General features: G+C 43.6%; 3 protein-coding genes across 8 annotated transcripts in view; 1 reads left to right on the top strand and 2 right to left on the bottom strand.

Annotated features, from left to right (window-relative positions):
- Positions 1 to 2,404, top strand: part of ttn.1 (titin, tandem duplicate 1) — a 202,656-nt gene extending 200,252 nt beyond the window's left edge. The window contains 3 exon segments of the mRNA XM_030081335.1: positions 71 to 224; positions 470 to 781; positions 1,014 to 2,404. Coding sequence (XP_029937195.1) covers positions 71 to 224; positions 470 to 781; positions 1,014 to 1,306 — 759 coding nt within the window. The 3' untranslated portion in view covers positions 1,307 to 2,404.
- Positions 2,405 to 5,494: 3,090 nt separating this feature from the next.
- LOC115379702 (small ubiquitin-related modifier 1-like) lies at positions 5,495 to 12,196 on the bottom strand. Its single transcript, XM_030080533.1, has 5 exons — positions 12,007 to 12,196; positions 11,028 to 11,093; positions 10,625 to 10,702; positions 7,338 to 7,409; positions 5,495 to 6,838 (listed from the first exon to the last, which is right to left on the bottom strand). Exons 1-5 carry the CDS (start codon positions 12,016 to 12,018, stop codon positions 6,761 to 6,763), a joined length of 306 nt encoding a protein of 101 aa, XP_029936393.1. The 5' UTR covers positions 12,019 to 12,196; the 3' UTR covers positions 5,495 to 6,760.
- A 234-nt stretch (positions 12,197 to 12,430) lies between these two features.
- carf (calcium responsive transcription factor) overlaps positions 12,431 to 14,469 on the bottom strand; it is an 11,661-nt gene continuing 9,622 nt past the window's right edge. For 4 of the 6 annotated variants that reach the window (XM_030080522.1, XM_030080523.1, XM_030080520.1 and 1 more), the window contains exons 15-16: positions 13,916 to 14,138; positions 12,431 to 13,276 (exon numbers count right to left, since the gene is read on the bottom strand). In XM_030080522.1, coding sequence (XP_029936382.1) covers positions 13,140 to 13,276; positions 13,916 to 14,138 — 360 coding nt within the window. In that variant the 3' untranslated portion in view covers positions 12,431 to 13,139. Of the gene's footprint in view, positions 13,340 to 13,915; positions 14,139 to 14,469 lie in introns of all 6 variants that reach the window. The other 2 variants (XR_003930266.1, XM_030080524.1) reach the window with 2 other exon arrangements.

The following is a 14,469-nucleotide window of genomic DNA, read 5'->3' as shown; positions in this document are numbered from 1 at the left end:
ATTAATAACATCAAGGATACCCAGAGCATCATTTGCCTGTCTTACAGCCTCTCTCTCTCTCTCTCTGCAGTTGTCTGTGACGTCCAACATGCGACTGAGCCGCTCTAAGAATGTGTACACACTGGAGATATGTCAAGCTGCAGTTGCAGACAGCGGGAAATACACAATAAAAGCAAGGAATCAGTGTGGACAGTGCTCTGCAACATGCTCCCTGAACGTCCTCTGTAAGTTGCCACACGTAATCACACTGTTCCTCATGGTATTTAATTGGTTTGCATACTAAAGAATAAACAAGTTTCTTGTGAAATATGAAACTTGGATTTGCATCAAACAAAACACAGGAATCTTCAGTTATTTCTGAACATTTAAAAATGACATGCAAGGTACTTACGCAACACAGCTTTCACTGTATGAACTTTGGTTCTTTGGAATGCTAGTAGTCATGTGCTTTTCATTTGCATTTACACAGCTCTTGTTGAAGAACCAACAAAAATGATTATTATGGAGCAAAGGGCTTCTACTGATGCTGCCAGCATGCAACAAAGTTACTCGGCTTCATCAGTTCATATGGAGACAGCTTCCATGCAGGCTGCGAGTTATAGCAGCTCCCGTTCTGCTACTGCTGAGGTTTCATTTGAGAGCATGTCAGCGACTAGCATGTCTGCCATGATGGCTGAGTCAATGGTTTCCATGAGCTCCAGCAGCAAAATGATGGAAATGTCTACTCACTCACATGTAGAGGCCTCCTCCTCACTGAGGGCCCTCACCAAAGGGGTTAAAGGTGAGATGTAGCTGCAGTTAAAGTTACTGGCATCTGTCAGTAACTTGCATTTACAATCAACATCAGCTTTGATTGTAAATGGCCCTTAAACAACCTGAGCATCTTCATAAATAATTGCAGTGTGAAAAAACAGTATAGTGTGATGTCATGCTAATGTAAGACCCAATCGTTTTTGCAGATGCAAACACTTGTGACAAATAATCCTAATCACTGACCTTGTTTTGATGAACAGGCACTCCACCAAAGATTGAGGCTCTTCCAGAGGAGGTCAGCGCTGAGCCAGGAAAGTTCCTGACTTTGGCAGGATCCTTTTCTGGAGACCCAGTTCCCTCTGTCCAGTGGGTTCGCTCGGGCAGGACTCTTCCCAACGGGGATCAGAGATACCGTGTGGAGAACACTGCTGACCTCACCACCCTCATGATCTCTGCAGTGAAGGAGGACGATGCCGGAGCCTACACTCTCAAGCTGTCCAATGAGCTGGGGTCCGACTCTGCAACTGTCAATGTTCACATTCGGTCCATGTGAAAAAAAAAAAAAAAAAAAAAGATGGAAAAACATCAGCAAGTTAATTTCTATCCCCATTTCCCTCATCCACAACCTTTTTATTTATTGAATTAGCAAAAATGATCTTTACATGATAAAGACCAGGATTTCTGTTCTTGTAAATATGAACTATTTTTATACCAAACTTGACATTAATTTATGCCAAACTAGACTAAAGTCTAAAGTTGTTATAAAATGTGCCATATTGGATAATTATGACTTAGGATTTTTGAACCACTTTTCTGTGACATGTACATAATGTATATAGCCGAATTTAACGGTTATGGGAAATGTATGCATTGTTATTTATGACAATATTAACTGAAACAAAAGAAAGAATGTTTTAGCAGGAGAAAGTTTCACATGAAACGAATACCCTACTAAACTTAGAAACTAAACACTGTGCCTCAACGATAAGTTGAAGTCTTAAGATTGCCTCAACAGGTAGAGAGGCTCCCTGTTGAAGTTCTGAACGAGAAACAGAAAGACAATGTTATTGTCATGAACACGCTTCTGCGCGTTCATTATTTCAGTACTCCTATGAATTGTAACATGAGCGTAAGACCCTGAGTGCTGCTTACATTTACCCTCATGTAAGCAGGACGACTAGGCCTTGTGCTCAGACTGACTATGTCATACCACCATTTTATTGACATGCCCAGAGTGCAAGCGGCCTGCACTTTGGGCTTTAGATAATTTTAATGTGCACTGTTTCTGGCACAGGACGGTTGGATTGGCTTTTCAAAAATAACATCTCCTGGCCATAAAAAAGAAACCAAAGTCAGTGCAAGCTCTCCTTTGCAGAAGCAGTGCCATCTCTTGGAGGATAGCTAGATAATGTGTTGTGTGTTTGAGTGTGTTCTTAGCTGTTAGTAATTTCACCTTGTCACTAGTCAGGGTCTTCACCAAGCCAGTGTACCACAGCGATTCCATCTCCTGTGTAACAAAAATAAAGCAGTTTGCATTTATGTTACGCCCTGCACTTTGATTTAATTTATCTGTTGATGTAGACTTACCATTATATACATCCTCCTTGAGTTTTATGCATTACTGATTTAATAAAGCATGATTTCAGCACTATAACACTTTCTCTGAGTGTGTTTATTGGTGTGTGTGTGTGTGTGTATTTGTTTGAAGACAAACATTTGTTTCTGAATTTGAGCTGCCTGCATGTGTTCTTTAAGAGCTCAAACCAAAGAGGACAGACACAGCAGGGGCTCTGACTAGGCTGAACGCAATTGCATTGTCATGGTAAGAAAATCCATCCCTTTCATAGACGACACAGAGGACAGTTTCCCCAGCAAAGCCTTTCTTGGCTCAGCCATTCAGACACTGCAGGCCTGCGTCATCACACCACCCAGAGGACCCAAAGACCTACACAGTGACAGCCTGAGTTCTACGGAGCCTCCAAAGGGTCATGGCGAGGTTTCTTTGTTTTTGTGTGACCTTGTCATCAGGGCCGCCCCTGGCCAAATTGGGGCCCTAAGTGGCATTTTATTTGGAAATGATAGATTAGATTAGATTAGAATACTTTATTGTCATTGTACAGAACATACAACGAAAATCAGTTGCATTCAAGACCAGACTCTTATTACAGAATAAATAAAAAGGAAAGTAAGAATAGATAAATGCATTCATCCATCACTCATTCTTTCATCTACACAGTAGACAGACCATACACTCATCGTGCCAGCGTATGCAATTTAAAAAGGGATAAAATAAGAGGTCACAGTTATTGCACATGTTGTTGTGATGTGTTCCGGGGGTTTGTTTTCAGTTCAGAGTTCATTATGGTGATGGCTTTGGGATAAAAACTTCATAAAACGTGTGGTGCGTGTTCTGATGGACCTGTAGCGTTTCTTGGAGGGTAACAGTTCAAACAGGTGGTGGGCAGGGTGAAATGAGTCCTTTAGGATGTTGTGTGTCTTCAGCACGCAATGGGAGGTGAAGATGTCTTTTCTGGCAGGTAACTGTTGTCCTATGAGGTTTTGTGCTGTTTTTAGGACTCAGAGATTTTTTGTCTGCTGCAGAGCTGCTACCAAACCACACCAGGATTCCATGAGCAATGTATGTATACATGTGTATACACTGTATGTATACATTTCATTATACATTTCAAAATGTATATATTCAAATTTAGTTCCCTTTGTCAACAAATGAATCATTTACACTCATTTATAGCAATATTTCTATGTAAAGTCTTCTAGAAAGTCATGACTGATACGAATTAAATAAATTCAATTCATATAGCCTTGACAATAGTATGACAAGCAGCTTGTCATACTGTCCTACTTCCATTCCCTCTGATTCATTCTCAGATCAAGCGAGCAGAACGATTATCATCACCGACAGGGGAACGTTACAGGCCTGAAGGCTGGACCACTGCAGGGAGGGGCTCGCTGGCTCTGAAGTTTGAATTTCTTACAAATTTTGGGGTCAAAAGTTTAAATGCCATAAGTAATCTTGTGACATGTCATAAAAACATGATATGTCCAAGTATTGTATGTTTGAACTTTTGGGTCAATTTTTTTTTATGACTTTTTTGGTCGTTTTGTGGTTAATTATAGTCACTTTTTATTCAGTTCTTGCAAATTTTGGAGGCAAAAGGTTAAATGCTTGTGAAAGGCATCTGATCATCCACATGCCTTCACAAGCATTTAAACTCATGAGTTTTGCTGCTGTCTCCACTTCATGTGAGCTGATGATCCTGCCTATGCCATGTTCATTTGTCAGCAAAATGAAAACATTTGCAAAGGTTTGCACTCAAAATCAAAAGGTTATGAAGCAAGAGCTTACTGTTGTCTTGACAAGGAATAACAATAAGGAATACAGTTATTGAATTATCAAAGTAGATTGAGAGAAATGTCCAAATCTGCCATAGGTGTGTGAGGTTTGACAGATGATGGGCTCTGCTTTGGCTCCTCAGCTGCTCCTTTCATTCTCCACACTTTTCTCTTCCAATCATTCTGGTACAATTTCATCCGCCTTTCATCTGTCCAGAGAACCTTGTTCCAGAATCAGCCAGGCTTTTTTATTTATTTATTTTTTAAGTCTAATCTGGCCTTCCTGTTCTTGAGTGACACAGTGGTTTGCAGCTTGCTGTTTTTCCTCTGGATTTATTTTCTCTTGGCTGTAGGTTTGGACAGTGATACTCCTGCCCCCTCCAGTGTTTTGGACTCCCCAGATGTTGTGAAGGGGTTTTTCTTCACCAGAGAGAGAATTCTTCAGTCATCCACTTTTGATGTCTCCTGTGGTCTTCCAGGCTTTTTGGTGCTGCTGAGCTCACCACTGCATTCCTTCTTTTTCAGGATTTACCAAACCGTTGACTTGGCTGCTCCTAAAGTTGTTGCTATCTATCTGATAGATTTGATTTGTTTGTTGAGCTTAAGGATGGCCTCCTTCATCCTGCATAGACACCTCTTTGGATCATATGTTGAGGGTTCTGCTAAGCAGCTACCAAATGCAAAAGCAAACACTTTGTTCAGACTCCAGACCTTTTATTTGTTTAATTTGTCATGGAATAATGAGGGAAAAAGCCATGAAACTGCTTTTTAGTCAAATGTCCAGTTACTTTTGAGATCTGAAAAACCTGTGACAGTGAATAAAACTGGCTGTAAGTCCTAAACGGTTAATGCCATATTTTTGTTCAACTCATTAAATTAAAGCTGCAAGTCCATGCTTCAGTCACGACTTGACTCCATCGCAGATCCACTGTGGTGGTGTGCAAGGGCAAAATGTCATAGTATGGTACGCTGTATGCCGTAACATGATGTCATAGTACAGTATTTCAAAAATGATATGTCATAGTATAGTATGTTGTAACAGTTTAGCATGTTACATGTTATAACATGACATGATAGTATAGTATGTTGTAACATGTCCTTGTACAGTATGGTTCATGCTGTCATGTGATATGATCATGACACATCATGTTACAAACATGATGTGTCATGGTGTATGTAGTATGTTGTAACATGATGTGTCATGGTGTATGATGTATGTTGTAACATGATGTGTCATGGTGTATGATGTATGTTGTAACATGATGTGTCATGGTGTATGTTGTATGCTGTAACATGATGTGTCATGGTGTATGTTGTAACATGATGTGTCATGGTGTAGTATGTTGTATGTATGTTAAAAAAAAACAAAACACGCGGGACACTTTCCGTCCTGGTGGGCTGCAGTAGAGATGTGTATTTGTGTCTGCTAGATTTCATTTATAAAAGCCGCCTTTCCTCTCACACAAACAATAAAAAAATATGTTTACAAAATATACATGTGGGATGACAATGACACGAGTGCCTGCAAACATGACAAACATTTTTTGAAAATATCACAATTACCCTTGTAAAATTCTTCTCATCTGTACAACATTATTGAAAAGTGAAGAAATGGCCTTGGCATCCAAATGCAGAGACGCCTGCCAGGCAAAACCGGCGACAAACAAACAGAAAAATCAGACATCGGCACTTTGGTTTCAGTCATTCTGGCTTCAGAAGAAGAGTCGACAGAACGAGCGATGCACCGCCACTGTTCCTCTCCAAAATGAACGCAAGGGGAACTACTTTCTTTCCTATTATTACCAGTGTATCACTACACAATAGCACCACAGTTGTAGTTTGAGGGAAGAAAGTAGTTCCAGGGCAGCATGGATCATAAGTTGTTGTTCGTCTTTCAAAACATTTTATAGCTCTGAATGGAGTTTTGGTTTCTTGGTGCAGATCAACGTCCTCCATGTTGTTGCAGAGCAGTGGTGGTGCAGCGCTCCTTCTCTCCACAAGGAGGTGCTGACACCTCAAACTGGAGGATCTGATACACTCATATGGAGAAAACTATGGCTCTGCCCACAACCAGTTCTGATTAGACTTGTATTTACACTGCTGATTAATCTATTGATTAACCTCTTAGTGTATGAACCTAAAGCCAAAGCCTGATGGGAAGAGCTCAGAGTCCAAAGTGACGTCGTCACAAGTCTTCCTCAGTCTGACCAGACGCCAAAAAAACCCTTCATATCTTGAATTTGAATGAATGAATGAATATCAAAATTCATCAATAATCATAATTATGACCACTTAATTTTCTGTTTGTTGATTAATTAATTGACTGATGGTTTCAGCTCAACTGGTTTCCTTTCTGTTTTTAAATGTGGCCGACCTGCTTCCTGCTTCCTGTTTGAACAGAGCGACGTTCTGCATGCTGAACGCCGCGCAGACCGCCGGGTCCCAGAGGCAACGTGGCGTCTCGGAGGACGGGGAGGGACGACGGATCCAAAACAAACATGAAAAACCCTGAAAGATCTCCTCTGCTCCTCCCCGGCCGCCCTGCTGGCTGAGAGCAGCGCAGATCAATAACAGATAATCAATAATCAATACATTGTACAAATATAAAATACAATTAACAAAAGAATAAGAGTGAAAAAAGCAGGTATATGAGTTATTGCTGCTGTTGCGTCCGGTGGCCGCCCGTCTGTTCCTGATAAACCTCGATCACGTCCTCGTCCTCCATCCCCAACTGCAGAGACAGAAACATGAATAAATCCAGGTGTTTCCTTCAGCCCCGTCACCACAGGTGTATAACCTCCAGCAGCAGCCATGCAGCCTGCCTTTACCAATATCAGTGACAGAGCGTCTGGTTCTAAAGAGCTCACTGAGTTCCAGCGTGCTGCTGGAATAGTGATGGAACAGGAAGCCACCACTGCAACAAGTCAGCTGCTGAAGCTTCTTCCCTCCTAGATATTCCACCATCAGCTGGAAGTGGGATTATTGCAAAGTGGAAGCAACTCAGCTGCAGGACTGAGACACGGCCACCAGGGGGCAGCACAGGTGGAGCCACAGAAACAGAGGAGAGGGAAAACTGGTTTCTGAGGTTTTTCTCACAAATTTGTGAGTTTTTACCCCATCACCCCCCCACACCCACCCCATAATGTTTCTAACTCCCTGACAGGCCATGGTGTGTATGTGTGTGTGTGTGTGTGTGTGTGTGTGTGTTCTGTGTGTGTGTGTGTGTGCACCTCTTTGGGCGTCTGGTTGTCTGCGATCCTCTGTCCCTCGAACAGGAAGCGTAACGAGCTCATATGGACACCCTGTGGAGACAAAGGGACACGCCCACAACACATCAGCCAATCACAGAGCTGGACTAATGCGGCTCGCTCTCACACACACCAACACAGACCCAATCATTTAAAAAATAAAATTAAAAAATATACTGCATAGAATAAATGTAACTCTTTATTTAAGTTGAAAACATTTTTTATTATCTAAATTTGTATTTAATTTTAGAAAACAAAATGTTTTACCTTCTTGACAGTTTCGGCGTGAATCTTCCGCCTTCATCAGAAGCGTCACCAGAATGTTAGATGGTGACGTGCCTTATCAGCTGGTGTTACGGAGGCGTGACCTGTCTGTCAAATGTGACAGGTCGGTCACACCTCCTGCTGTCAGTTCACCTCCCTAGGACTGCGGTCCAAGTGTGCGACAGCATATATGCTCCCTCATCCCGGTTCATTGTCCTGCTTGCCCGTTTTTTAATCTCCACTGCCTCCATAATCCACCGTTGGTAGCGGTTCTCGTCCGTGCGCACGACTTTTGCCTCCTCCCAGTTCATGAAGTGGTTTTCTCTTCTGCAATGATCAGTGATGGCTGATTTCATATTTTCCTGTTGTGCTTTCTCTTTTTCTGCCCTGGTGTGTCTTTTCGTTTTTTCCTTCTCACATTCCTTTTGGTTTTCCTTTTTTCGTGTGAGCAAGCTCCTGCCCGTCTCCCCGATGTACACTTTGTTGCAGGAGTGGCAGGGGATCTCATAAACTATGTTACATTTATTGTCCGGTGGTGTTTTATCCTTGGGGTGTACCAGCCACTGTCGGAGCTTTTTGTGTGGTCTTACTGGGGTGTTTATGTGGTGTTTTTTCATGGCCCGCTGGATGCGTTCGGTGATCCCTTTGATATATGGCAATGTTATGGCTCCCCGGTTTACAGTATTTTTGAGTTTTCTGTTTTGCTTAATTTGTTTTCCTTTGTTAGTGCCTGTTGTTTTCCTTTGGTTATTGCCCAGGCTGGATACTGGCATTTTTTCAGTGCCTGCTGAATGTGCCGGTCTTCCTCCTGTTTATCTTTCTCCTCCGTGATGTTACTCGTGCGTTCATAAAGTGTTCTGACTACCGAGAGTTTGTGCATGATGGGATGCTCTGATGTCCATAGGAGGTATTGGTCAGTGTGTGTCGGTTTTCTGTATGTTGTGATCTTGATGTCACCCTCTTCTGTATGTTGGATTTTTAAGTCAGTAAGTTAGAACCGCTACCAACGGTGGATTATGGAGGCAGTGGAGATTACAAAACGGGTAAGCAGGACAATGAACCGGGACGAGGGAGCATATATGCTGTCGCACACCTGGACCGCAGTCCTAGGGAGGCGAACTGACAGCAGGAGGCGTGGCCGACCTGTCAAATTTGACAGACAGATCACGCCTCCGTAACACCAGCTGATAAGGCACGTCACCATTTAACATTCTGGTGACGCTTCTGATGAAGGCGGAAGATTCACGCCAAAACTGTCAAGAAGGTAAAACATTTTATTTTCTAAAATTGTCCGTAAAAAGAAAAACGTTACGGTAATTTACTTAGGACATAATGAACCTACACCACCTATATTTAATAATTATTTACTACATTTGAAATACTTCACCACATATGTGATTCTCTGGAGAGGTCATTTTGAATCTTTCTTGCAGATTTTTATAGCAGCTATGCATGAAACATGAATTGGCTTTTCACTCAATAAATATTTAACTTGTGTGCTTTGCTTTTGTCTTTATAAGCACTTATGTGATAACTTTTTTATATTTCTCTGCACAATGTACAGCATCCCCGTCTTTTAATGACTCATTTTAGCAGCTACAACCCTGCAACTACTTTAAAACCACGGAGCTGTGTTGTATGTTACCTCTGACCTCTTAGGACAGGAGAAGAGATCTGAGCCTGAGCCTAATTTTATTTACCTTGACAGTTTCGGAGGTAAATTCTCCTCACTTCAGAAAGGTCAACTGACAGCCGGAGCGGCACCTGTCAGATCCGGCCAGCCCGGGTGAAACCGGTGTGGTCGCACACCGTCGCTGTGCCGCGGTCCAGTGCCGGCCAGTGCCGACGAGGTGCCGGCCGAGCACCAGGTCGCCGGATCGCCGCACACAGACTGCTGTACTTTCATTATAAACCGACTTTTGGTTTGATACGTGGTGCCAGCACGACAACGGACAATGACACAGACAACATGGTTGATTATTGATTGCGCAACGCGGCCATTCGCCGGTAACACGCGCCTGTGCACATGTAACAGTTTTGCAGAGGCAGGAGGAAAGTTGCATTGATTTACATCTGCGCACTGCGTGCGTGACCGTGCATGTGCATCATGTACGCGCCCGGACCGTGCAGAAGCACACCCCTTCCACCGTGCCAGGCGTGTGGAAGTGTAACTGTAATTCAAGCAAGATACCTAACCCAGCCCTGTAATTGTTTTTTAAACTGGACTGAGGCTGAAGTACAGGCTAAGCTGAGCCCTTTCAGAATCACATTAAAACACCACCTGACTCTAACCTGAACCAGGTGTGGTGAGCATGAGGGAGAGCAGCACCTTCTGATTGGTTTCCTCCTGACCGCCAGCCAGCGGTCAGGAGCGTTGTGGCGGCGTCGGGGCTGCAGGGTTCTGGGTTCCACACAGAACCTCAGCACAGGCCTGTTGCCCCTAACAAGCCCACAGTAACTCCCCTCAACACTAGCAGCTGCTCTGACAGGCCTGAGGCCCTGATCTGCTGCAGCAGGTAAACACTGAGGGCACCAGGTGAGTCCATGAGGCTGGAGCCAGTCTGACAGCTGCTGCCACCTGGTCCCGACCAGCAGGGGGCGCCACACGGCTTCACCTTAATCGGGAACCGTTAACGTGTTGAGGCGTGTTGTTCTTCAGGGTCGTGGTAGATAAGACAAAGACGAGGGTCGGAGCCTTTTCTCTCCAAAACTCACCTGGCAAAATTGTTCTTAACCCCTCACCCTTAAACCTAACCTTAAGGGGAAATAAATTTGACCCTCTACCAGCACACCTGTCCTGACTGCAAGAGGCAAGACGCCCTCCAGCGTCTGTTCTCAAGATTCAAACAACAGCAGCTTTCTCACAATCATCTGGTTTACTGTCTCACCCTGCTGTCAAATAGATAGATAGATTGATCGATAGATAGATAGATATACTTTACAACCAGGGAAATTCTGACCACCCCTGCTGTGTGTGTGTGTGTGTGTGTGTGTGTGTGGCCTGCCTGTCTCTGGCTGTAGGACTCCTTCAGCTTCTTCAGGTGTGTTGTCATCTTTACTTTGAAGTGAATCTCGCTGTTGTCCTGCCAGGAGAGAACCAGCGTTAAAGAGCACCATTTACAGTTACCATGTTGGAGTAATGATGTCAGATGTTGTTTTGTTGTTTTGACGCCTCGCCTCCTCCTGTACCGCTTCTTCCTGCTTGCTGTGTCAGCCTGCCTCTGACTTCTCAAAGTGAATCAAACAAAAGTTAAATGTATCTCAGGTCCTCGTGATCCGCTGTGAGTCACAGAGCTGCTGGAAGCCTGAGTTTTCTCACTGTGACAGAGCCAGGCTAACAACTCCCATAGACTTAACCACTGACCCCCCCCCACACCCACACCCACACACACACACACACAGTCCCACCTGTCCGATGACTTTCAGTTTGATGTACTCTCCGTCCTTCTTGTCCTGACTGGAGGGCTTGGTGTCCTACACACACATACACACACACACACACACACACACACACACACACACACACAAAATGTTTATTTTCATGTTTAAATGTGGGCATGAGAGCTCTGTGTCGATGTTTTGAATTAACTCATCTGACCCTCTGATGGCCAAACGGGCCACAGACTAGGCGTGCTGTCCCGGGCTACCTGTCACACCGGGACAGGTGAGCTTTCATTTTCCTCTTCATTCACAAAGCTCCGCCCACAGGCGGCGTGCTGAACGTGGCTCTCAGATGCACGTTGTGGTCATCTGGATAAACGTGCTGAAACAGGAGCAATCTGACTGGAACGTGAGACTTTCTGGTGTAACAGGCTGCTGGCAGGCGAGCATGGAGCCTCGCACTCTGTGTGTGTGTGTGTGTGTGTGTGTGTGTGTGTCTGGGCAGCTGATCCTCCTGCTGAGCCTCACGCAGCACCAGCAGACCTCCTGCAGCATTAACACATATCAAACTTACATTTCCATGCTGACAGCTGTGTGTGTGTGTGTGTGTGTGTGTGTGTGTACCCTGCTAATACTGATCACTTGGTGTTTGCAGCTTCTGGTTCTAGTTACTGGTTCTTCCAGTCCAGCCTCTGCTGGGTTCTAACGTTCTCTTCATCTGAGTGGTTTTGTTTTGGTCTCTTTTGTTCTGCTCAGCCAATAAAGACACACACACACACACACACACACACACACACACACACACACACACACACACACAGCAACAGCAGCAGCAGTAGCTAACAGCACAGATAGCTTTAGCACGCTAAAAGGCTAAATATAACATTAGTCCCTATGAAGACAGTGTAGCTTAGCCGTTAGCTTGCTAGCTAACGCGCCTCGTTCCCAGCCTTGCTCACGTTCTGTACTTATTGCTATGACAACCGGAGCTTCCGGTCTCGCTCACCGTGTCTGACATGTCTCCGGGCTGCGAGGCTCGTGCTGGTCCACTGTGAGAGATGCTCCAAAAACAAATAAACAAACAAACAACGAGAACAGCAGCTAGTGTATTTTCGCTCCAGCACGGCCAAAACACGCCGTGACGTAACGGAAGAGGCGTGTCTTCCCCTGATTGGCGGGCGCGCTGCCGCCACCTAGCGGCCTGGAGCTATGGCCTGGCGGCTGAAGGGCGGTGACGTAACCCTTTAAGTTAAAGGGATAGTTCACCCATTTTGAAAATGTGACATTATCCTCGCAGAGCTTCAGTGCAGAGAATCTGCTGGGGGGCCAAACCCCTAAATATCAAAATAAAAGCCCGCCCACAGGCGTCAGTGCAGGAGTCTGGAGCCAACATGGCTGCCAGGGAAATAAACTGTAAAGGCCAGACTGCATCTCTGTATGGCTCTGCTCTTTATTTCAGACACAAAGCAAATGTCATTAACACAGCTATTAAAAAGTAATAACAATAATAAAAAATTAAATGATAATAATAACAATACTAATAATAATTACATCTTAATGTACAACAGCAGAATGATTTACGAAAAATGAAAAATCTGTCAGTGACTTGAAAAGCTTCATATTAAGGATACATTTGATGAATCCTACAGTTAAGTCATAACAACCAGTTGACCTATTTTTTTTTTGTTTGTTTGTTTGTTTGTTTTGTTTTGTTTTGTTTTGTTTACGGACTAATCCTTTAGTGAATGTATAAAACTAAAGCCAGAGTCTAATGGTCATCAACCTGTCATTACATGTCTTCCTCAGTCTGACCAGCAGCCAAAAAACCCAAAGTATTAATTTTATAAAGATATGAGCGGAGAAAAGGAAGACAGTCTTACAGGTCAGACCTTTAAACTTCATAGACTTCAAAGACTAAAACTGTCCATTAATTAACAAAATTATAATCTGTCAATTGTCTGTCAAGAGTCTGTTTGAGTCTGTTTGAAGTCAGTTTGAGTCTGTTTGAAGTCAGTTTGAGTCTGTTTGAAGACAGTTTGAGTCAGTTTGAAGTCTGTTTGAAGTCAGTTTGAGTCAGTTGGAGTCAGTTTGAGTCTGTTTCAGTCTGTTTCAGCAAGTGTGAGCGTGGCTCAGTCAGACTCAAGATGGATGGGCAGAGTCGGCAGCAGGGTCATTGTCCTCAGCCTTCATCCCTCGCTCCTCTTCTTCTCTTCCCTCCTCATCATCCCTGTCTTCCTCCTTCACCTCCAACTGCAGCAGGCTCTGCTCGCTCACAGCTGAGAGAGAGAGAGACAGTCAGCCATCAGGGGGTGGGGCTTGCTGCAGGTTGCCCATTGTACCTGAGTAATGAAAGCTGACTAAATATCTTTCTAACCTCTAAGATCGATCTTGGACTCATGTCCAAACAAAAATCTTATATTTGCTTAAAAAGATAAATACAAATCTAGGAATTACATAATTTAATAAGTTCAAAATAAAATTAAAAATGACAAAAACTGATGTATTGTAATTTACTTTAACTAATTAAAAATACATTTTTTTTTTTAAATTAAATTAAGAACAGCGCATCAATTCAAGGTCAGCATGGTGATATAAAACTCATCAGACAAAAAAATTGTGACTTGTAGTGGAATTATTTTTTTTCTCTTACCTGCTGCTTAAGTCTCGTTTGTCAACAGGACTTTCAACAACTGATTGTGTGACTTCCTGCTTTGTTTTACTGAATAATCTCTGATTCTGTTTTCCTTCGTATGTTTGAATGTTTTTGTTTTGTACTTTGATTTAATTTAATCAGTTGCACTTTGCACTTTACAGTTTTTTGCTTTTTTCAGCTGTAAAGCAGTCTGACACCTTTGGGTTTTGGTCCATTAAACATAAATAAAGATCATTTTAATATTTAATCGCTGCTCACTGACCGCCCTCTAGCGCCACCTGGAGGCTTCCTGCATCACCCGGGGGAGAGACGCCGACCAGCTGGAGGCCACGGGCAGCCACAGACTGCCCCGATGGATTCTGGGAAGTCTGGAGGAGTGGCGAGGAGCTGATGAGCGGCCGGGAGGCAGAGAGACGGGAGGAGGAGGAGGAGCCAGGAGGCGGCGGCCTTGATGGCGGGGCAGCGACGGGCTGCAGCTCAACGCCCTGAGACAGAAACAGACTTTAAATATGTTTTCATAAAACATTTCATCGCCTGCTGAGTCCGGTTTGAAACTGATGGTAACACGCTCAGTTCTAAACACACACCTGCAATACACAGCTGCAATACACAGCTGGAATACACACCTGCAATACACAGCTGGAATAGGCTTCAGCAGAACCTGGAGCTGACCTCACTGAGACAGTTCTAAGATCAAATTGCCAATTAACTGTAACTGTCATTGCTTTTAATTCTTATTTATTTATTTATTTACACTATTTTATTTCTTTATTATTCTTAAGTTTCTTCTTGTTTTGCTCACGGTTTTATTTCTTC

Source organism: Myripristis murdjan, chromosome 21 (genome assembly GCF_902150065.1).
Source record: "Myripristis murdjan chromosome 21, fMyrMur1.1, whole genome shotgun sequence".
Classification (NCBI taxonomy): domain Eukaryota; kingdom Metazoa; phylum Chordata; class Actinopteri; order Holocentriformes; family Holocentridae; genus Myripristis; species Myripristis murdjan.
The sequence above is the reverse complement of the archived record's forward strand: the minus strand, read 5'-3'. Positions and strand labels throughout refer to the sequence as shown.

Coding starts and splice junctions, on each gene's coding strand:
- LOC115379702 (XM_030080533.1), bottom strand. Junction 10,703..11,027: donor AACTGAAAGTCATCGGACAG/GTGGGACTGTGT, acceptor CTCTCCTGGCAG/GACAACAGCGAGATTCACTT. Junction 6,839..7,337: donor ACAACCAGACGCCCAAAGAG/GTGCACACACAC, acceptor CTGTCTCTGCAG/TTGGGGATGGAGGACGAGGA.